The following is a 23,458-nucleotide window of genomic DNA, read 5'->3' as shown; positions in this document are numbered from 1 at the left end:
AGAATTTTAAGAAAGATTAGGTGAAAATATTGAAGCTAGTAGTATTTTGACATCGGTTGAGTTATCAACATTGCATCATTTGAAGTTTGAGAATGAAATTACTTCTCATCAACACTGAAAACTAGAAGAAAATACAAATACTTTTTGTCAGTGATACTGTAAATTCTAGGAATCACAACTAACAGGCACACACTTTAATATTATCATCTGTATTTACCTCCCACTCCCTATTCTACCTCTTCTGCTTCCTCTCTACCCAGGTTCTTCAAGAACTTTCTTAGAAAACATTTATTATTTAATATGAGGTGTGGAAAGGCAACAACTCATTTTATGTAGTTGACTTTTTTGGCTTTTACTCTACTCAGATATTCTTCCAGATGTCCTTCCTTACTCCATGTGGTTGAATGGGACTGACTCCCAGGCTCCAAGGATGACCATTAATATCCAAGCCTGGCCAATCAGGGTATTGTATTCTCCTGCCCACACTGATGGGCATGAACCAAGCCAGAATAATTGAAACTTTCCTTGGGATTTTTTTTTTTTTTTAAGATTTTTTTTTATTTTTTTGACAGATAGAGACCACAAGTAGGCAGAGAGGCAGGCAGAGAGAGAGAGAGGAGGAAGCAGGCTCCCAGCCAAGCAGAGAGCCCGATGCGGGGCTTGATCCCAGGACCCTGGGATCATGACCCGAGCCGAATGCAGAGGCTTTAACCCGCTGAGCCACCCAGGCGCCCCTTTCCTTGGGATTTTAACTGGAAATAGAATGTGAGTTCTGAGGAATGTACGTCTGGGTACTCATAAGCATCTTTGTCAACACATTGGGACAGCTTGTCTTGAGATCCAAGAGATATAAAGAGACAGAGATAGAGACAGAGAGAAACAGAGACTGTCTTGAATTTATTAAGTCCTGGATCCAGCCATACCTGAAACTGATACCCTGAGCATTTCAGTTAATATGAATGAAATACCCTTTGTAATATAACCCAGGAAGAATTAGGCTTTTGTCACTTGCAGTGGAAAACGTCCTGACTGTTACACTTTAAAAATACAGTTTCAGGCTAAAGAAGAGAGAAATTTGAACAATGGAATGCAACAGGTAGTCCCTGCATTTTTATCTCCTCAAATTGTTGACCCTTTCGATAGTGGTATTTATGATGTCTCAGGGGACAAGAGTAGAAAAGAAGACAATAGAAATGAAACTCAGCCTTCTCAATTGCTGAGAAAGCTTAGAGAAGACCTGAAACAGGATGAAGTAATATCTGGGCTTCATCAGGCACTTCACTTGATAGTGATAACCCATTACTACTCTCTATTGCTTATTAGCTTAAGTAAGAGAAGTTGGTCAGAGTTGTGCTAAGACATAATGTGACAGAGTAGCACGTGGATCTACCTGGCCTGAGCCTCAGTTTGCACTGTAGTGGATGTGTGACACGAAGAAATTGCTTCATGTATTATAGTCTTTACTAACTTACAATGTATAAAATATCTTCTATTAGCAGAGATGGCAATTATCGCCTAACAGTCTTTCTCTCCTTTACCCGAAGTAACAAAATATTTAGCTAAGCACAGGCTCTCTTATTTCCCACACTTTTTTGCAACTCGGTTGGCCATATAACTAAATTATAGTTATAGTCAGTGGGATGTAAGGGACAGTGTCCAGAGTGCCTTTGGGGAATCTTCTTTAGGAGACAACTGACCAGGCAGACAGCCTCTTCTCTGCTGTCCTGCCTGCCACTCCCTTGTGGTGTATTCAGTAAACTTCTATCTCCTTCATAAAAGAGAGAGAGAGAGAGAGAGACAACTGAACATATTGTTCTTCATTTAATATTCTGCGAATGCCATCAGTAGGGGATAGGTTAAATTATGGTACATACTCTTCTAACTCTCTAAGACAGGATTAGTAACCTTTATTAGATGCTGTCACAGCATCCTGTTTTTTCCTACTTAGACATGTAATGATACTTTACTTTTAATGATTATTTAGTGTCTGCCTCCTCCTCCTTACTAGACTGTAAACCCAATGAAGGCAGGGACCATTAGGGAGGATATTCTGTGCCCAGTGCTTAGCATCATGCCTGCTGTACAGAAGTTTAGTATCAAATGTATAACAAATACACATAACAGAATATTATACAGCCACTTAAAGTACAATAATGTAGAATTGTTTATTGACATGTAAAGTTACCCATAATGTTAAATTAAAAAATCAAATTATAAAATAGTAGATATAGCATGATCTCATTTTTATAAAAAGAATAGCTATGTATACAGATACCTTGATCTAAATGTTAACAGTAATATGATTATGGATGACTTTATTTTCTTTGTAACTCCTTAATGTACTATCTAAATTTTAAAAATAACATTCATTTGATTATTTTCTAATTTACATGATTCTCATTTTGAAAAAAATTGAGATTTACAACAACTTTTTTGTTACAAAATTTCACTTGAACATATAGACAATATTAGAAGCAACCTGGATTTCTGAATGCAAATCAAAATGTTGAATTATATTCACCTTGATGCTACTTCTGATTAAAGTGAGCCTCTTACAAAATGATCATTCTGATACCTTCATTTCTGTATAATATTTATCATTTTAATGTCCATAATTACCCATTAGACTCTTCTCTCTCCTCTTATTCACATTCCTTCTCAGGATACGGAGAATGGAATACATTATCCTATCCTATGTTTTAGCTAAAGACAAGTAGGATAAAAAATAGTTAAAAGGCAACGGACTTCTAAATGTAAGACAATGTCAGCAGCTGCTACATTTAAAGCACTTTCCTTACATGAGGCAAGTTTGCCAAGGTGAAGTTTTTTCCTAACAAAACACAAAAATGTTACCAAAATTCAAAAAGTATACTCATTTTATTTTATTTTATTTTTTTTTTTTTAAAGATTTATTTATTTGACAGATAGAGATTACAAGTAGGCAGAGAGGCAGGCAGAGAGAGAGAGAGGAGGAAGCAGGCTCCCAGCCAAGCAGAGAGCCCAATGTGGGGCTCGATCCCAGTACCCTGGGATCATGACCTGAGCCGAAGGCAGAGGCTTTAACCCGCTGAGCCACCCAGGCGCCCCAAAAAGTATACTCATTTTAAACAAATGCTTTTGACAGCCTTACTGGTTATAAAACTATAAATGGGCTTTTTTTTTTTTTTGTCCAATGTGGGGCTTGAACTCATGTCTCCTGGAATCAAGAGTTACATGCTCTTCTGACTGAGCCAGCCAAGCATCCCTATAATTGGGCATTTTCAAGATTAGCTTATAATTTTCCCTTTTAAAAGATATTAATTTATATAAACAAGACATTTACAGATAATCTCTATGGAGCAACATAATCATGGATATCTTAAAAGGTTAAGTAATTGCACTTATCCAACAGTTAGTGTTATCTCTCATTTCTATTGTGGAGAAATGGAAGAAACTTCTGTACATAAATTCCTTTTCCTAACTAAGTATAACTGAGAAGTTTCACTAAGGTCAGTCTAAAATAAGAAAGAAAGAAAGAAAGACAGATAGGGTAAACACTGGATATGGCAGTCTGTCTTTTAGTAACATTAATTTTGTTGTTCTTGCTAGTTTCAAGCCATGGACACAAAGACGTCAGCACCATATTAAGAAGTGACATCATGACCTATAAAATGTGACAGCCGCAGAAGAACTCTTACACCATCATTCATTTTCAATAAAAAGTCTAACAGAACCGTGATAAATATTGTGCCTTGGAACCTTAATCATATAATACAGATCATTTCTAATACAAATTGGGATGAAGCTGCACAGCTAGCTCTACATATTCTTTGGAAGTTCAAAAAGTTCAAAGACATCTGATGAATCTTCATTTCAGATCTAGTAGCATAAAAGCTGGGTTTTCTAAGTAGGATTTCCACAAATTAGAGAAGCGTGACATTGTAGCACCATCAATAATTCTGTGATCGGCTGACCAGCTCACATTCATTATCTGTGCTTTATACACTTCTCCTTCCTGGTTAAATCGGGGAAGGGCCTAGAAATAAGGCAAAGAACAGAGTCAACCTTCACTTGCTCGAAGGCTGTAGCAACAGCAAATATGAAAGATTAAGCAAATTCCCCTCCTTGTAATAGAAGAACAGGCATCCCCAAATGACTTGAAAACGCTAACTCCAATTATTCCCATTTTTATATTTGCCTCAAGCTTTCAGTTTCCCCAGGGTACTTCCTGTCCCCTGCACAATTTCCATATATACAGTAAATCTTATTTCAGATTTTAATTACTTAACAAATATTTATTGAGCACCTACTAGGTACCAGGTACTCTTCTCAACTCTAGGGCTAAACCAAAAGAAGCAACATTCCTTGCCTGCTTGGAGATAACATTTTAATGCAGAGAGACAATTAAGATACATAAGTAAAATATACAGCATGTTAGATAATGAAAAGTGCAAAGGAAAAATATACCATGTGGAAACGGGAGAGAAGGCAGGCAGGGGCCAGGTGCAGGCAGCATTTTTTGTTTGACAGGCTGGGCAGGGAAAGCCTCACCAAGGCCTCCTTCTAAATGAAGGCAGTGAGGAAGAGAGCCAGGTGGATACTCCAAGAGATACAGAGGGGAAGCAGGGCTGGACTGTTGGAGGAACAGCAAGGTGGGCAGGATGGCCGCAGTGGAGGGGTAGGGGTGGGAGGTAGGAGATGAGGTCACAGATGGAGCAGGTGGAAGGCAGGGCACATTGTCAAGAGCAATGCTTCTCAATCTGTCTTTGGTAAATGCCCTACGGTTGTTTTTTTAAAATTTCTATTCCGTTGCAAGCTATTTTAAAAAAACATATTAAATTACTAAAGGGTACCTACATGGCTCAGTCAGTTAAATTACCAAAGACAAATTTAAAGAAAAATTTAAAAAGATAAAGAAAACACAAGCCCTAACTTCTTATTAGATTCAATAGGCCCAAAATTACCTGTCAGACTGCTGTGAAAGTATCCAAGCCCTGTTTTCCCTTTCTGAACTGACCTCCTCACAGTCTCCTCACGGGATACAGCAGTCACAGCCCCACACGGGTCCCTGATTACACTGAGGAGCACCAGTACAGGGCCATGGAGGCTACTGCATAGGTTCAAATGGCCCTGAAACTGAGTGAGGTGAGAAGCTATAGGAGGTCTTTGAGAAGAATGGCCATTTACCAAAAAGGGAAAACTTCAGAAGAAGCAAGTTTGAGGGTGGAGGGAGGCGAGGAAAGGAACAGAAAATTCAAGATGCCTAATTAGATATCCAACCAGGATATATGAATTTGGCAGTCAAAGGAGAGGCCAGGTCTGGAGATATAAACTTGGTGTCATCAGCATATACATGGTGCTTAAAGATCAAGAAAAGGGCCAGAACTGAGCCCTGGGGTACTCGGAGGCTTAGAGATTAGGAAATAAGGCAGCCTGGGCAGAGGAGCCTCAGCGGGAATAAGCAGTAGATGGGAGGAAAGCTGTAATAGCAAGGTATTCTACTAGTCGTAGTGAAGGACACTTTCCAAGGAAGTGGTGTCAATCAACTGACTCCAGTGCGGTTAACAGGTCAGGGAAGACAAGCACTGAGAACTGAGTTATGTAGGGTATTAGTGACTCACACCATTTATCAACAGGACATTCAAAATTTACAGTGAAAACAGAAAGTAGCAAAGGAGCGCTGAGACACTGAGAGAGAAGAATGAAATACGCCCTATTTGTTCCTACCCAGAAAATATGAGAAGGTTTATACTTCAAGAACTATTCTTCTTAGCTTGATGAAATCATGGGTCAAATGATTTGGTAAACTGACACCTAGTGAAAAGATATTTGCACACCAATGTTCACAGCAGGAGTCTTCACAAGAACCAAAGAAAGGAGACAACCCAACTCATTAGAGCCAAGCAGATAAACAAAACGTGGTAATATACATGCACATTTCAGTCTGGGACAAAGTTCTGGAGATGGATGGTGGTGAAGGTTGCAAACATGTGAATGTACCTAATGCCACTGAACTGTACAGGTTAGCATGGTAAATTTATGTTATGTATAATTTACCACAATTATATATATATATATAATTGTATGTATATCTATATATACATATATATAGACTTATATATATGTATATATATAAATGTGTATATATGTATATATGTACATATAATCCAGAGGATAGTACATCTTTTTAATGAAAAGGAAAAACAAGACTTTGCCAAGTAGGTATGATGGCTGGGAAACTATAGGAAGTCAGAATCCTGTGAGATTCAAATGCTGAGCTTTTGCTGGGTGGGGAATGGGTGACAGGGAAGGTATATTCAGAGAAACTCCTGATTTCCAAAGAACAGAGTCTGCTATGTGTTTTTTGTTTTTTTTGTTTTTTCCCCTATCTCCTCTGTGTGCCAGGAGGGAAGGTTGCTGCTAGGAAAAGGGAGTAGCATAGCAGCTAAAGTACTATCTGCAAGAGATAATCAAAGATAATCTGCAAGAGAAATCAAAGGCTGAATGAAAGTATCTGTGGAAATTTTAGATGCCAATACAAAAATGATAACTCATGAAAGACAAGTCCCAGACATGCTCAGTGTGCAAGCATCATAAATATAAAGAAAGAAAGATTCTTCTGAAAACATGAACACCAAAATAAGTCTAAATAGTGATGACATTTAATAATGGTGATACTGCAATGGAATCCAAGAGCTTAATTCTTGGATTCTGATGCCTCTCAACACTGAGTTAACAGAGTTGCCCAAGCTCTGTACCACCCCGCCCCCATCCAGTTATAATTCAGTTGGTATAGAGTGAACTTAAACATTTTTTTCAAGCTCCTGGACTGTAATTTGTAGCCAAGGTTAAGAACCACTGCAACCCTGGGGTGCCTGGGTGGCTCAGTTATTAAGAGTCTGCCTTCAGCTCAGGTCATGATCCCAGTGTCCTGGGATTGAGCCCCGCATCAGACTCCCTGCTCAGTGGGAAGCCTGCTTCTGTCTCTCCCACTCCCCCTGCTTGTATTCCCTCTCTTGCTGTCTCTCTCTCTCTGTGTCAGATGAATAAATAAAATCTTTTAAAAAATCACTACAACCCTAATTCTAAGTCAGTGTCTCCTAAAACATGGCCAAGAGATCACTCATGTTGGAATCACCGGGGTTCTTGTTTATTTATTTATTTATTTTTAAAGATTTTATTTATTTGACAGAAAGAGAGACAGAAAGAGCACAAGCAGGGGGAGCAGCAGGCAGAGGGAGAAGCAGACTCTCCACTAAGCAGGAAGCCCAATGCAGAACTGGATCCCAGGACCCTGGGATCATGACCCAAGCCGAAATCAGACGCTTAACTGACTGAGCCACCTAGGCATCCCCACCTGGGTTCTTATTTAAAATGTAAGTTCTGGGGCTCTGTCCCCAAAGCCAAGAATACTGCTTTTTTTTTTTTGAGAGAGAGGGAGGGGGAAAAGGGGGGACAGAGGGAGAGAAAGAGAATCTTTTTTTTTTTTTCTTTTAAGAGAGAGAATCTTAAGGAGGCTCCATGTCTAGCACAGAGCCCAATGCAGGGTTCAATCTCACATCCTTCAGATCATGACCAGAGCAGAATGCTTATCCGACTGAGTCACCCAGGCCCCCCAAGAATACTACATTTTTAACTAGTACTCTCAATGAGTCTTGAGCAGAGTGAAGTATGAGAAATATGGTCTAAATGGTGTCTCGCTTTGTTATAAATAATAATTTGGACTGGCTTACTATTATCTCTGGTCTTTGGAAATAAAGATATTTTGATAGAAGTATACTGAGTGTATTTCTGATTATCCATAAAGATGTGCATCTGTGCCTGGCATGAACCACAGTGTTCCATATGGAACAATCCAGATCACCACCATTTCCTATACATAGAGGCAACCACTGGAATTGCAGGCCTACCTCTTAGGAAGAATAACTGGCTTACAGAGCCAAATGTTACACTCAAACCTACAAAGTGAGGGCAAAATTTCAGAAACGAGTCTTGTGTTTACCCTCCCAATTTGCTAAAACTCCTTTGCCAATTATTTAATAAACATACCTTAATTGATCCGAGAGCCCCAATTGCTACTTCAGGAGGCAGTATCACTGGTTTGGCATACGTACCACCAATCTAAAAAAAAAAAGAAAAGCAAAGAAAAGTAAAACAAAAGAATAGAAAACTAAACTTTTGAGGAACAAACGGGAAATGAAATATAATTTTAATTGAGCATATGATCAGAATTACAGTTACAGTTTAGAATTTGAACATTTCTATTACTCACTGATCCAATGTTGGAAAGAGTAAATGTTCCTCCTGTAAGATCAGTGGTACTGAGCTGACCTAAGGAGCCCAATTTCTGAAGGCGGTTCAACTCAGTGGCGATCTCAAATATGGAGCAGATCTGGACATTTTTCACATTAGGCACAATCAACCCCTGCTCAGTATCCATTGCTATCCCAATGTTGTGAGAAGCCTAAAAAAAAAACAACGAAATTATACAGTAGGCCTTTTCATAAGTTAACAGAAAAGAAAGGATTAACCTTTGTTATGAAAAACAACCAAAAACTATTTCTATCAGATTGATGATGATCTCTAGAATTTTTAAAGAATTTTAAAAAGATTTTTTGGAAAAAATAATTTTTTGTTGGTAAGAATATTGGGCAACAGGCTATTTCCATTCATTAGTAGTGGATATATAAGCTGGTGGCTATGTAAGACTTTCTGGAGGGGCGCCTGGGTGGTTCAGTGAGTTAAAGCCTTTGCCTTCGGCTCCAGTCATGATTTCAGGGTCCTGGGATCGAGCCCTGCATCAGGCTCTCTGCTCAGCAGGGAGCCTGCTTCCTCCTCTCGTCCTGCCTCTCTGCCTACTTGTGATCTCTGTCAAATAAATAAATAAAATATTTTTTAAAAATAAAATTAAAATAATATTTTTTTTAAAGTATGTGAAAATAAAATCCTAGAAGAATGCACATCTCAACATCAACAGTGAGTTATCTTAGGGTCATGAGATTAAACGTAAATAGTTACTTTCATGCCTGAATTTTTTACAAGTAGATACTTAATCAGAAAGTTGTACTAATCATATGGGAAGATTTTATTTAATTAATTAATTTTTTAAAAAATAGGCTTCACACCCAGCATGGAGCCCAATCTGGGCTTTGAACTTTGGGCCCCGAGATTAAGACCTAAGCTGAGATCAAGAGTTGGATGCTTAACTGACTGAGCCACCCAGGCGCCCCTTCATTTGGGAAGATTTTAGATCTGACCCCCTAAAATACCTAAGCTTACTACTAGATAGAAATATAAATAATGATTAGCTTCCCCAAAACAGTTCTTAGTCTCAATAAATCTTCACTCCAAACAGAAGGGCTCATTCAAATGGAATGCATACTTTCATTACTTGTCCTATTTCTGTTTAAATTATTCTTGTTTTGGAACACCTGGGTGACTCAGTCGTTAACTGTCTGCCTTTGACTCAGGTCATGATCCCAGGGTCCTAGGATCGAGCCCTGCATCGGGCTCCCTGCTCTGTAGGAAGCCTGCTTCTCCCTCTCCCACTCTCCCTGCTGTGTTCCCTCTCTCACTGTGTCTCTGTCAAATAAATAAAGAAAATCTTAAAAAAAAAAAAATTATTCTTGTTTTAAAAACTGCAGGAACTCCATTTTGACAGAGGTTATCTCTTTGAGGGGAGGATATGTAGGATCGTTAACATAATCCATTGCCTGACAGCCACTTATTTCCATTATTTTAAGCAATAAACCAAAGGGACTTAGAAAATGGAACTCCATATATCTGAACAGTATCATTAGTAACCAGTAAAACCAGTAAAAATAACAAATTATATTTCAGTTTAATAGTTTATCCCATACCTTTAATTCTAATCTAAAAAAAAAAAAAATTACTCTTCGGGGTACAAAAGAAACTTTTCCAACCTATAAGCACAGCTGCACCACTTTCTATTTATAACAAGCACTTCTCCACAACACATAGCCAACCTTGTAAGTTATGTTCTGGCAGTTTTCGTCCACAGAAGCATTAAGGATAGGAAACTGTAGTAGTCCCAGGGAAGCAGCCTGTTTAACAGAAAGAGAATGCAACATTAGCACTCTTAACTGGGAAAGGGAATCGGAAGCAATAAGGGGGGTGAGGGAGGGAAGGTGAGAACCTTTATTTACACTGAGCTTAATTTCTCGTCTTTATGTACCTAGGCGTACTACTCCCAATATCACCTTCAAGGAGGGTGGAACCAGGTCACCCTAATCACTGAAGAATAAAAGATAAAGTCGTCAGGCAGCTTATAAACGTCAGGAGATTTTCAAAATAGGTGTAGAGACTGACCAAAGTACCAAACAAAATGTCTAAATTCTATAGGAGAAGAATTTTACATGTAGAATCTTACATGAGAAGCAAATCTGAAGTTCAGAAACATACTGAGTTAAAACAAAAAGGCAGTAAGCTGTTTTCCCTGTATAGAAAGAACAACCATGAAGGGTTTCCAAGGGCACTGACCATGCGAGGCTAGTGTTCCTCTTGGTGTCCTTGGCCAAGTGAAGGGCACAGCTGGTGTGAACGTTTACTAATTGGCCACCTCCTCAAATTGATGGCATTTTTGTTTCCTTCCTCTGCTTTCTTCTCCCTTCATCTTTTTTCCTTTTTCTTCTTACTTGGTACCATTCCTCTTCTATCCATATTCAAATTATCCTAACTGTCCCCCAAATGTTCTTTATACCCTGTTTTTCTGCCCATCCAGGATCTAATCAAAGCTCACACACTGCATTTGGTTGTCATGCCTTGTATTACATTTAAAAAACAGGTAAGTAAAAATGCTTAAGATTGTCTTTAAAATCCACCCCCCCGCCATCCTGGCCTTCATCTGGTTCAATTAAGAGTTCTTTATCAGGGGCGCCTGGGTGGCTCAGTGGGTTAAGCCACTGCCTTCGGCTCAGGTCATGGTCTCAGGGTCCTGGGATCGAGCCCCACATCAGGCTCTCTGCTCTGCAGGAAGTCTGCTTTCCACTCTCTCTCTGCCTACTTGTGATCTTTCTCTCTCTGTCAAATAAATAAATAAAATCTTTAAAAAAAAAAAAAGAGTTCTTTATCAGCATTGTGTTATGTGTTGGTTTTGTCTGGGGGTCAGTGGTTGAAAAACAAATCATTTCCTCAAACTAGAGAGTTAAGGCAAGTTTTACTAAGCATTTGATTTGACATCTGTAATTTTAATCTTCTTTATGTAAAAAATCCATGATTATGGTTAAAGTGTTAACAGAATTTTGAGTACAGTTCAAGTTTTGTAAAAGAAAAAAACAAGGTGGGGGTGAGTCCCTCAATGAGAAGTTATTTTCTTCCCTATACAATACATTCTAGTATTTCCTGAATGTTCTGAAACGTATATAGGCAGAAAAAATGTTGTTTTAAAACAAATAAAGCACACTAAATTTTATTCCCAAAATAAAGATCAGGTATTTCATTCAGACTAAAATGATGAAGACAAATGATAACAAAATAAATTCAGCATATTAAAAAGCTGGTCTCGGGGCACCTGGGTGGCTCAGTTGGTTAAGCCACTGCCTTTGGCTCAGGTCATGATCCTGGAGTCTTAGGATCGAGTCCTGCATCGGGCTCCCAGCTCCATGGGGAGTCTGCTTCTCCTTCTGACCTTCTCCCCCCTCATGCTCTCTCTCATTCTCTCTCTCTTAAATAAATAAATAAAATTGAAAAATAAATAAAAATAAAAAGCTGGTCTCCCCTTCCTTCAAAACAGATGTCGCCAGTGTCACGCACATGTTTTTGTCATTTGTCACTCACATAGTTTTAACTCTCCATTTTCCAGCTTTCCCTCAGCCTCAGATCTGTCCCAGTTTTTCCAGGAGGGGAAGAGGGCAGATGGAAACTTTCCTTAATCTACCCCAAACTACCACCATACCTGCCCTCTGTGCCTATGCTCCATTTGCCTTTTACCAGATATTTATAGCATCTCCTCTTCCTTGGTTTCTATTCATCCACCAAGCAACTGGAGGCAAGTTTCGACCTCAACAATACTTTATGCAATTAGTCCTAAGGCCACGCATGACCTCTTTTTTTTTCTTTTTTAAGATTTTATCTATTTATTTGACAGACAGAGATCACAAGTAGGCAGAGAGGCAGGCAGAGAGAGAGGAGGAAGCAGGCTCCCTGATGAGCAGAGAGACCAATGTGGGACTCGATCCCAGACCCTGGAATCATGACCTGAGCTGAAGGCAGAGGCTTTAATCCACTGAGCCACCCAGGTGCTCCTACTCATGACCTCTTATTACTAATCCGATAGCCTATTCCCATCCTAACTTCTTTCTTAAAGGGCTTTGAAATTCATTTTTAAGTAATCTCCACACTCAACATGGGGCTCAAACTAATGACCCTGAGATCAAGAGTCGCATGTTCTACTAATTGAGCCAGCCAGGCATCCCCATCACAACATTTTTCTTCTCTCTTGGCATGAGTGGCTGAGTGAATGGCCCCAATGGTTCATGCCTCTCTTGTATCCATCCATGCCTTTTGTGGTGCTCTGTGCAAGCTGACTCTGAGCTCAGTCATGTGACTTTGTCAATGAGACAAGAACAAACGTGATACAGCAGAGCTTGGAAAAAGTGCTGGAGCATTTCTGCTTCCTCTTCCTGCTAGTACTATGAAAGCATGTGCAGGCTAGCATGCTGCGGAGCTGAGAAAGACATAAGGTAGAGAAAGGAGTCATCCCTGCCAAGGCCCTCTTACACTAGCCCACCTACACCAACCTACTAGCTGTCTGTAGACACAGAAATGAGCTCTGCCAAGATCAGCAGACTGGCCCTGCTTACCTGTGGATTCTTGAGAGATAATAAATGGCTGTTGTTTCAAACCACTAAACTTAGGAGTGATCCATTATACACCAAGAGATACACTTTGGCTTCTAGGAGACACTTGCCTGGTTTTTCTGTCGTCATACCGTTGATCCATTCACCCTCTTCCACTGTCTTTGCCAAATCCACTTCCATCTATCCCTTAAACACTGATGTAAATTCCTTAGCCTTTTCTCCTCCTTTGTACACCACGTGGGTAATTTCATCCACCTGATTCAATGACTGTGTCTCTAAAAATGACTCTACAGCTAAAATATAGCCCAGGCGTCTCATTTATAGACGTCTATTACATCTCATGTTCATAGATGACTTAGTTGTTCGGGTAGCAGCTGAAACGATGGAGGTAAAAGACCAGTTTGTGCCCTGTGAGCTCAGCACGCAGTGAAGAGAAAACTGAGCAACACTCGCACTGCACTGAGATGAACTGCAATGGGCGAGAGGAATATCGAACTCAAACTGTGACAGCCACAGACGGCTTCTGGAGGAGGTTATTCCTGAACAGAATTTGGCATTTAGGGGCATTTCAAATGAAGTCACCTAGTCCAACAACTATGCAGGCTTAATCTGACCAGAACAGAAGGAGGGGTGCCTGGGTGGCTCAGTCAGTTAAGTGTCTGCCTTCAGCTCAGGTCATGATCTCTGGGTCCCAGGATGGAGACCCGTAGTGGGCTCCTTGCTTGGCAGGTAGCCTGCTTCTCCCTCTGCCACGGCCTGCTGCTCCCCCTGCTTGCGTGCTCTCTCTCTCTGAAAAAAAAAAAAACAAACAACAAAACAAAACAAACAAACAAAAAACCTGGAAAACAAAAAACAAAAAACCCAGAAGGAGTGCCTGAGAGATGAAGCTGGTAGGAAGCAGAGACTTGCAATCCTATTTATGTGTCAAAAGGGGTTTAGATACTAACCTGAGGATAATGAAGGAGACCACTGGAAAGAATACAGTGCTTTCATTTTCACTGGAATAATACAGTGCTTTCACTTATAGAAATGAAAGATTCATCTTGGTGCAGTATGGAGAAAAGGCTGGAGTTAGAGACACCAATATGTGTTTTTGAGTAAAACAGACCAGAACCTGAAACTTAGCTTCTCCACTTAGCTATATATCCTTGACAAGTTTCTCAACTTAGAGGAGTTGAGAAATTCCTAATTTCCTTAAACGGAAAGTGGGAATAGCAATATCTGCATGCCAGGGTTATTCTGAAAATTAAAAGAGTTGATGTATATAGCATGCTCAGTACATGGTCAGCCACACGACACCTGCTTCATAAACGGTTATTAATATGAGTAAGATACTGAGCTGCCTACGGTCGGCTGATAGTCTGGTTTTATACCAGTCACAAGGCCAAGAAATGATGATCCTCCATATAAGTTTGTTGAATAAATGAAAATGATACATGTCAGTGATCTATGCAAGATCAACGCCAAGTCCTGTTTTTGTTCAAATCAGGATTTTGCTGGAGTGATCCTTTCAGAATTAAAGGCTTTATTTAACTGGCAAGACAATCCACTATCTGACTGAGAGATGAGCTGATAAAAATATGACACAGGGGTGCCTGGGTGGCTCAGTGAGTTAAAGCCTCTGCCATGGGCTAAGGTCATGATCCCAGGGTCCTGGGATCGAGCCCCACATTGGGCTCTCTGCTCAGCGGCAAGCCTGCTTCTCTCCACCCGCCCGCCTGCCTCTCTGCCTACTTGTGATCTCTGTCTGTCAAACAAACAAAAATAAAATCTTAAAAAAAAAGATGACACAAATTTTAATTTTATAAATTCCTAAGAAACAAAGAAATAATGCACTTGTACATTTTTCTAACTATATGACATGGTGAGAAGTAGTATTTTTATCTAAATCCATAGTTAACACATTGCATATTTGCAAAATAAAATTTTAATGTCCTATTCAAGCCCTGTTTGAAATGAATGAAACCTCACCTTTAGGAAGAAGGGCATAAAGGTTAGTTTAATTCCACGAGCAGAAGCAATGGATTTTAATTCTTCTCTTAACTTGACCAATTCAGTAAGGTCAACTTCATCACAATATCCAAAGTGAGGTATCTTCAGGGCCGCAGACATGGTCTTGACCATTGCCTTGTGAAAGCCTGGAAAACATTAAATATATATATTTTAACATTAACATTGAATATATATATATTTTAAGATTTAAGAGAGAGGGAGAGAGAGCATGCATGTGCGAGTGTATACACAGGGGAGGACCAGGGAGAATCTCTGAGCAGACTCAGTGCTGAGCACAGAGCCTAAGGCAGGCTCAGTCTCACAACCCTGAGACCATGACCTGAGCTGAAACCAAGAGGCAGATGCTTAACCAACTGCACCACCCAGAATCCCAAATTTACATATATTTTTAAACTCTTTTTTTTTTAAGGTATATTTATTTATTTGAGAGAAAGAGAGAGAGCGCGCACGCACAAGAGAGCATGCATGCCCTAGTGGGGGGAGGGGCAGAGGGAGAGAATCTCAAGCAGACTCTGCACTGAGCACAGAGCCCAAGGTGGCTCAATCTCATGACCCTGAGACCATGACCTGACCTGAAATCAAGAGTGGGACACTTAACCAAATGAGCCACTCAGGCACATATTTTTATTTTTATTTATTTATTTTTTTAAGATTTTATTTATTTATTTGACAGAGATCACAAGTAGGCAGAGAGGCAGGCAGAGAGAGAGAGAGGAGGAAGCAGGCTCCCCGCTGAGCAGAGAGCCCCATGCAGGACTCGATCCCCGGACCCTGAGATCATGACCTGAGCAGAAGGCAGAAGCTTAACCCACTGAGCCACGCAGGCGCCCCCAGGCACATATTTTTAAATTCTTAAATCCTTTAAGCCTTTTTTACTAAAACGGAGGGTTTTCTAATGTCATTCACTTTTTCAACCCTACTCTCCCTCTCAAGGCCACCATCTTCATTATGTAATTGAAAGACATTAATTCCAATGCTGGAGCACTGACTGCAGCATAATACCCAATGTCAAGTGTAATGATACTAAGAGGTAAGTGCTCTTAATGCTGGGGTATATTAAAAAAATATAAAAGGATGCAAGCCATGTATTTACTTACTGGCTTTCTTGCAAAGTCACACTTCTGGAAGTTAATCATCCTAAGAGTTTATAGGTAACAAATCACACCTAATTATTCTGAAGCTGACTAAAAATTACATTTATAACATCCTGAGTCTTTAAAAAGAACAACCGTTAGTATATAAATTTATATTCCAAGAAACCTGCTCACATAATACTCTTCAGAAATTAACAGTAGAGATTAAAGCATTTCCTGGAAAAACTATGCTATTTCACCACTTAAAAAAGTATGATCAACTTAAACTTTCCCTTCAGTAGGAACTGAAAACACCATATTCTATACACCTGGATCTACTGAAGTAAATTTCCCCAAATAACTTGGAGTAGTGCCTTATATTACTGTTATTACCTTTTATGGGCTCTGTTTTGTCTTTGCCTGTGAATACTGGAGGTTTTGATACTGGTATAGGAATAGTTCTATCTTTTGGTTTTGGTGCAGGTGGCACTATTTCAGCTTTTGGCGAAGGAGGTAATATAGCTCCAGTCTGCTTTTCCAAATAGTTGAGAATATCTTCTTTAAGTATTCTGCCATCTTTCCCTGAGCCAACAACTTCACTCAGCTTAATCTAAAAAAAAAAAAAAAAAAAAGAAGAAGAAGAAGACGACACATTTTAACGTTGAAAATAAAACCAATGTGGGAAACAAAGGCAAAAGAAAAAGAAAATTTCCTTTCTACTTACAGCCCATTGACAAGTCCTTGAGACAGGCAGAGTGACATTCCTCTAAGAACTCAGCTGCCCTGATGTTAATACTTTGCTAAGGGCAAAAGGCAATCTTAGCTTAACATTATCCTGACACCAAGACCCTGCAAGTTGTCTTTAACATATAAAAATTCCTTTGGAAATTCCCTTTATCTCTACCTCAAGATGTATGTTGGCAATCACCCCCCAAGCATATGGCCCACTGAAAAACATCTGAAGGGTCTTAAGACTAGGGTTTTATTAGAAATAAATGATCTTTTCCTAACAATAGCTAGCCCCCTCAAGGTCCTGGAAACCTTGCTTCCAAAATTCCTTAGAGACTTAGGCTATTCCTAACCCCCTCCCAACTTGAAAGTATATAATCAGCCATTCCTCGTGCTCCTAGTGCAGCTCTTTCTGCCCATGGGTCCTGTCTCTGTGCTTTAATAAAACCACCTTTTTGCACCAAAGACGTCTTAAGACTGTTTGCTCCGAACCCCAACATTTTCTGACATCAAAAACTATCTAGAAATAAATATATCCATCATTATGGTCTCTAAACAGAATTTAATCAATTGAAGTAAAAATAATCTCTGTCCAATACAAATTTGTACAAGGCAATAACATTTTTATCATCTTAAAAGAATGCTATAAACTATAGCTACCCTCTGTATATAATCATTTGTTACTTTTTTATTCATTTGTTACTTTTGTATATACTATTCAATTGCCCATGTGGTAACAATGAAGTATCTACATTGTACATAATCCATACCTATGAAGACTTACATTTTATAAGCAGTCAATTATTTTTAAACTTCTTGCATGTTCTCATTAGATTTTTTTTTTTTTTAATTTCTGGAGACCATGTAAGGAGAACTGAAAATTTAAAGGCTTAAACACTATAGCAAATGTAGACCAATGTTTCTGACCTTCTGTAGAGAGAGCAAGAGAGAGCTCATGTCACGCAGTGACATAAGCAGCCGAAGGCATTGCAGCTAAGACTGGAAATCCGGAAAACCAGGGCAGTTCTAAGGACTGATCATGCAAACCTGGAAGAACCAGGAACTAGAAGTCATTAGAATCAGAAGAGGCCTGCCAAGGCCTAAGACTAATGAAACTTTAAAAAGGTTAGACCTCGGGGCACCCAGGTGGCTCAGTTGGTTAAGGATCAGCCTTTGGCTCAGGTCATAATCTCCAAGTCCTAGGACCCAGCGCCATGACAGGCTCCCTGCTCAGCAGGGTGTCTGGCTTCTCCCTCTGCTCTTCACCTCACCTGTACTCTCTCAATCTCTCTCTCAAAAACAAACAAACAAACTTAAAAAATAAAATAAAATAAAAAGGTTAGACCTCTATAGCAAATAGACTCTCCAGATGCTAGACCCTTCCTCATCTGACTGCATTAAAAGGCAACTGCCATCAAAGGTTCACCCACCTGCTTTCTGAACATAAGAGATCCTCCACTGCCTGCACACAGTAAGCAGCATGTGCCAAGAGCTGACCAGACCAGATGGCATCCTCCTCTCAACCGTGCACTCAGGGACTGACTTAGTGTTTGGTTTGTTAACTTCTTACCCTTACTGTATTTTGTTTGTTGTATGACTTTATATCATACTTTGTTTTCTGTGATGTGTATGAAGCCAAGTTAAATGCATAGTAAAATGTCACTGAGTTTGGAATCCTAAACCTACTTTACAATGATCTTAACCTTGTTTTGTGATTGAATAAAACTGATACCAGGAAAGACGCAACACATGTATATGTCTTTATAGCATGTTTGAGACAACTCAGCCAATAGTAAACTAGTAACAGTTAAAATAATCACCATGCAAAAGCTCTCTTAGCTTTTTTTTCTCACAGTTGTTTAAGATAAGTACAAAACACTGAAGTTTTACTAGTAAATTTAAACTTACTGACTTTCTCAGCCCAAGTGTCAAATGTATGTTTTATTGTTTCTTTTCTGTTGTTTTTCTTTTTAAAGATTTCATTTATTTAGAGAGAGTGAGAGATAGCGAACACACAGATTGAGCATGAAGAGGGGAAAGGGGAAAGGGAGAGGGAAAAGCAGACTCCCCACTGAGCAGGTAGCCAGACAGGGGATCACAACCTAATCCAGAGGCAGATGCTTAACTGACTGAGCCCCCCAGGCACCCCTTATTGTTTCTACATAATAACAAATGACAAAATTCCACTTTCCACTACACAATCATTGTGAGATTGTGATTTATAATAAGTATATTTTTAGTCTTCCTCCCCATTTCTGGCACAGAACTCCTAAAACCCTTGAAAGGGCATGTGAAAAGCGGTCTCTTTTGTTATGTTAATTAACTTTGGAAAGCCCTTGGGGAACTAAATATGGAGGCCGGTTATCAGGGAAACCAACACGTGATTAGAGGTTTGAAATTTTCAGTACCCTCTACTCCAAATCTGGGAAGGGGAGAAAGGCAGGAGGTTGAATCTGTTCTGTTGTCAATGGACAATATTCAGTCCTGAGCATGTAGTGAAGCCTTCAAAGAAAACCCATTAAGGACTGTGTTTAGAGAGCCTCCAGGTTGTAAGCATGTGGAGATTTGGGGAGAGTGGCACACCTGGAAAGGGCATGAAACCCCTAAGCCTCTTTCCACATATGCTCTGTGTCCCTCCACTTGGCCGTTCTGGAGTTGTATTATTATTATTATTATTTTAAAGATTTTATTTATTTATTTGACAGAGAGACAGAGTGAGAGAGGGCCCACAGCAGGGAGAGGGGGAGAGGGAGAAGCAGGCTTCCCAAAGAGCAGGGAGCCTGATGTGGGATTCCATCCGAGGACCCTGGGATCATGACCTAAGCTGAAGGCAGACTTTAATGACTGAACCACCCAGGTGCCCCTGTATTCTTTTATAATAAATCGGTAATCTAGAGAGTAAATGGATTTCCTAAATTCTGTGAGCTGCTTTTGCAAATTAATCAAACCAAAAGAGAGGACTGTGGGGACCTCTCATCCACAGCCAACAGGTCAGAAGAACAGGTAATAACCTGGGCTTGTGATTGGCATGCTGAGTTGGAGGGGGTCAATGGAAACTCCCATCTGTAACCAGGTGGTCAGAAGCATAGATGATAACCTGGCTAGAGAGCATCTGAAGTGTTGTGGGGGAGGGTGGGCAGTCTTGCAGGAATGAATCATTAACCTGTCAGTTCTGACACTATTGACAGACCATGCAGAACTGACCTGAATTGTAGGATACTCAGCTGATGTCCAGAGAATTGCTTGCTGATGTGGGAACCATCCCCACCCCCCGCCCACAATATACACATTGGAACTGGGTCCTGGAACCTAAAAAGTTCATGATTCTCTGTGGAAACACTTTGATCAGGCTTTATTTAATCCCTTCTATGTTCGGTACAGAAATAAAATATTCTCTTTAAATTTCATTCTGTTTAAATAAAAAGACACATAAGCTTAGATGATAGCCTCATACTTATTGTGTATTTATTAATTTCTCAGGGTTAAGTCCTGCATCATTTGTATTAGTGCTTCTCTAAGGGTGACTTCAGAAGAATAAAGGACATTATCATGTCAAACATTTAGTTTATAAAAAAAATTCTGAGGATTTAAATAATTTTTAGGTAATTCCAAATAACTGTAAATGCCACTGGCTTTAATTTTAAAACAAACCCAATTCATAAATATGTAAACTGCAAAAAAAAGAAAAGGTGATTTACAATAAGTAATCTAGTAATTTCTGGTAGTTATACAAATATTCCATTTATTATATACATCTTTAAGAAAAGGTATAGGAAAGCAAAATCAGGCACTGCTACAGATAGTTTTGCTTTTTTTTTTTTTTAGGATTTTATTTATTTATTTGCGATAGAGCAAGAGAGCAAGACAGAGCATAAAGGGGGCTGAGCAGAGGGAGAAGCAGGCTCTCCACTGAGCAGGGAGCCCAATGTGGGGCTTAATCCCAGGACCCTGGGATCATGACCTGAGCCAAAGGCAGATGCTTAACTGACTGAGCCATTCAGGTACCCCAGTAGTTTTTCTATATAATTAAGAACAACATTAGTAAAAATACTTATAACTTTCAAAGTAATACATAACATCAATCTTTCATCTGATGCCCTTAACAATGTAGTGTTCCATATTATTTCTATTTCCTATTATGTCAAATAGTCTTCATATCTGAACACATTTAACTGCTACATAAATTTTCATTAAGGGTTAAAAACATTATTAAACCAGGGATGCCTGGGTGGCTCAGCTGGTTGAGTGCCCCGACTTGCCTTCAGCTTGGGTCATGATCTCTGAGTCCTGGGATCGAGCCCCACTTTGAGCTCTGTGCTCAGGGTAGTCTGCTTATTCCTTTCCCTTTGCTCCTCCCCTGTTCTCTCTCTCTCTCAAATAAATAAATAAAATCTTTAACATAATTTACCCAAGCATATCCCTCATTCTGAACCTGTATGTGCCATCTCACTTTTGGCTATAGAAAAGACTTGAAAGAATATATCCTAGATATATTTCCTTGGGATAGTCTCCCAATGGTAGGATAAGAGTCCGAAGGGATATGAACATTTTAATGACTCACTACCTTATTTCTAAAATGTTAAGCTTTGTTTTTTCCCACTGTAACTTAACTACCTCTCTCAAAAGAGACGAAAACCCTGCATAGTGCAAGAACCCAAGTTTGGAAAAGAACAGATGTGTTCAAACCCCCAGTTCAGCTACTTAACTTGGTTTGAGGCAATTAATCAACTTCTCTGCCCTTTCTCATCTGCAAAATGGGGATAATCCAAACTACCCTGCAGGATGGCCGTGAGGATTAGAAAGACTGTGTGTGTGTGTATACAGTGTCTGACTCAAAAAATGAACGCAATAACTGTTGAGGCAGTCTAGCAGGATTAATGGCACTGGTTTTGGAGTCACAGAGACTCACTTCAGAATCCTGGCTCCACCACTGTGTCAGCTGTGTGACCCTGGACCTGTTACTTCACCTCTCCACGTCTCCAAATAGCCCCCATAACTTACAGCATTATTGTAAAAAATTAAATGAGATAATGTATACATACTGATTCCAGGACCTAGGAGCCACCAAGCCCTAGATAAGCACAAATGATGGACAGGAGGAAATTCAAAAGGCTGGTCTCCTCATCTCAAGTCAGTACAATTTCAATGGTTTTGCCTAGCTCCCCTGGATGAGATCCTTGAGACTACTTCCTTGCCTGTCCCATTTTCCTTCTCTTCCCTTCTCTATCTGCTTCCCTCATTCCTAGAAAAGTTGTTCCCTCCCTCAATTGATCCTTCACATGCATCCAAATCCCTGTCTCAAGCTGGCATCCAGGGGACCTGATTCAAGACACTAGTATCTACAAGTGTTCCATAGATGGTAGCCCTGACGTTTATTAGGCTCTAAGGAAAAATAATAAAACCACACTGCTTAACTAATACAAGAAACAAGTTTGTGGTTTCTCATTTCTCACTGGTGCTTTTCTGCAATAATCACTTTTCAGTAACACACACTATCATTTTCCTTGAATCTCAACTTGAGCCATCTCTTCACAGAATAGTTGGCTAACTTTTCACTGATACAAATGTATATTTTCTATGCAACCTCACACTTAAATATTAAGATAACTTACATTGTTTTCCATTGCTAGGCGGCGAACTGCAGGAGTTGCCAGTGTTTTCTGGCCCTTTATCTCTTGGTGTGTGTGTTCATCATGGGATACAGCAGGAGTTTCAACCACGTCTTCTTCTGAATCTGGTCAACAAGGTAAAATTTTACTCTTCAGTTGAAAAATACAAAAAAATAAAAACAAGCTTCGTGGCTTATAATATACAAATAAATTGAACTTAATACATCTAATCAAAAGCATACTAGTCAGGCTACTTCAAAGTGGGAAGGCACAACTTTACAGAGGGAAACAAAAGGGGTTGAGGGGAGGGGGGTACTGGCACCTAGAGCTGCGGAATGTTTATTATTACCTGGTGTTTACTTCATTTCTCTTAGAATCATGCAGCAGCTACAAGTTAAAAAGTGAAAGCTTCTTCAATAAATGTTTAAATGTTTTGTATTTTAAACACTTCCCTGATAAAGTTCTCATTTACACTTAAATAGTATACAGTAAGAATCAAATGTGAGGCAAATGACATGAAAGAATCCATAAAATCTAAAATCTTAAAACGCCTTCCTAAAATAATAAAGCACGTAACATTTTTCTCTGCTTTGAATACGGCTTAAGGAATGTTGAGGAAGATTTTATTTTCACGGCTAATGCTAACGTGGTTGGTCTAGTCTCTAAATCTAGAGTGCAGATAGATGAAAAACTACCTCAGGCTCTTAGCATGTATTTCTGCAACTGAAAATAAAAAAGTTTCGGAGAGCACTGAAACTGTCAAAGTCTGATGCTTGGAAATCCAGGCTGTACAGCAGAAAGCTCTGTGGGAATGAGTGAATTAGACACTAAGTCTCTGAAAGCAGGCAACTGAATTTGCTCTGACATTACGTTCAAAGCAAGGAACAATTTTCCACTGCTGTACCTACAGAAAGAAAATCTCTTCATATCTCCTCACTGGTCTATGAACTGGCCCAGTGGAGCTCTCAAAGTTCCCCTAATGGTGCAGAAGGAAAAACAAAACAAAACTTGTACTGAGCATGTAGGTTAGCAGAATATGCCACCCCGAGCATACCACTTTCATGTACTGATTATTTTGAGCTGTAGGCACTTTGAAGAACAGCAAATGCAGGGAAAGGCATTCCCTAAACTCTCATGTGCCTAAAGACAGATCTTCCAGAAGGAACTCAATAGTCATAAACCCCTTCCCCAGGAGTTTCATCCACCAGGGAATATTGATTCCCATCATAGGAGAGAC

The 23,458-nt window shown here is 39.6% G+C and overlaps 1 protein-coding gene across 1 annotated transcript in view; it reads right to left on the bottom strand.

Moving 5' to 3' along the window:
* Positions 1-3,092: 3,092 nt before the first annotated feature.
* The window catches only part of DBT (dihydrolipoamide branched chain transacylase E2), a 50,138-nt gene continuing 29,772 nt past the window's right edge, over positions 3,093-23,458 (bottom strand). The window contains exons 5-11 of the mRNA XM_046022287.1: positions 22,225-22,346; positions 16,277-16,493; positions 14,769-14,935; positions 9,966-10,043; positions 8,252-8,443; positions 8,029-8,100; positions 3,093-4,015 (exon numbers count right to left, since the gene is read on the bottom strand). Of these exons, the coding sequence (XP_045878243.1) occupies positions 3,848-4,015; positions 8,029-8,100; positions 8,252-8,443; positions 9,966-10,043; positions 14,769-14,935; positions 16,277-16,493; positions 22,225-22,346 (1,016 nt within the window). The 3' untranslated portion in view covers positions 3,093-3,847. The remainder of the gene's footprint in view (positions 4,016-8,028; positions 8,101-8,251; positions 8,444-9,965; positions 10,044-14,768; positions 14,936-16,276; positions 16,494-22,224; positions 22,347-23,458) is intronic.

This window comes from Meles meles, chromosome 1, assembly GCF_922984935.1.
Source record: "Meles meles chromosome 1, mMelMel3.1 paternal haplotype, whole genome shotgun sequence".
Classification (NCBI taxonomy): domain Eukaryota; kingdom Metazoa; phylum Chordata; class Mammalia; order Carnivora; family Mustelidae; genus Meles; species Meles meles.
The sequence above is the reverse complement of the archived record's forward strand: the minus strand, read 5'-3'. Positions and strand labels throughout refer to the sequence as shown.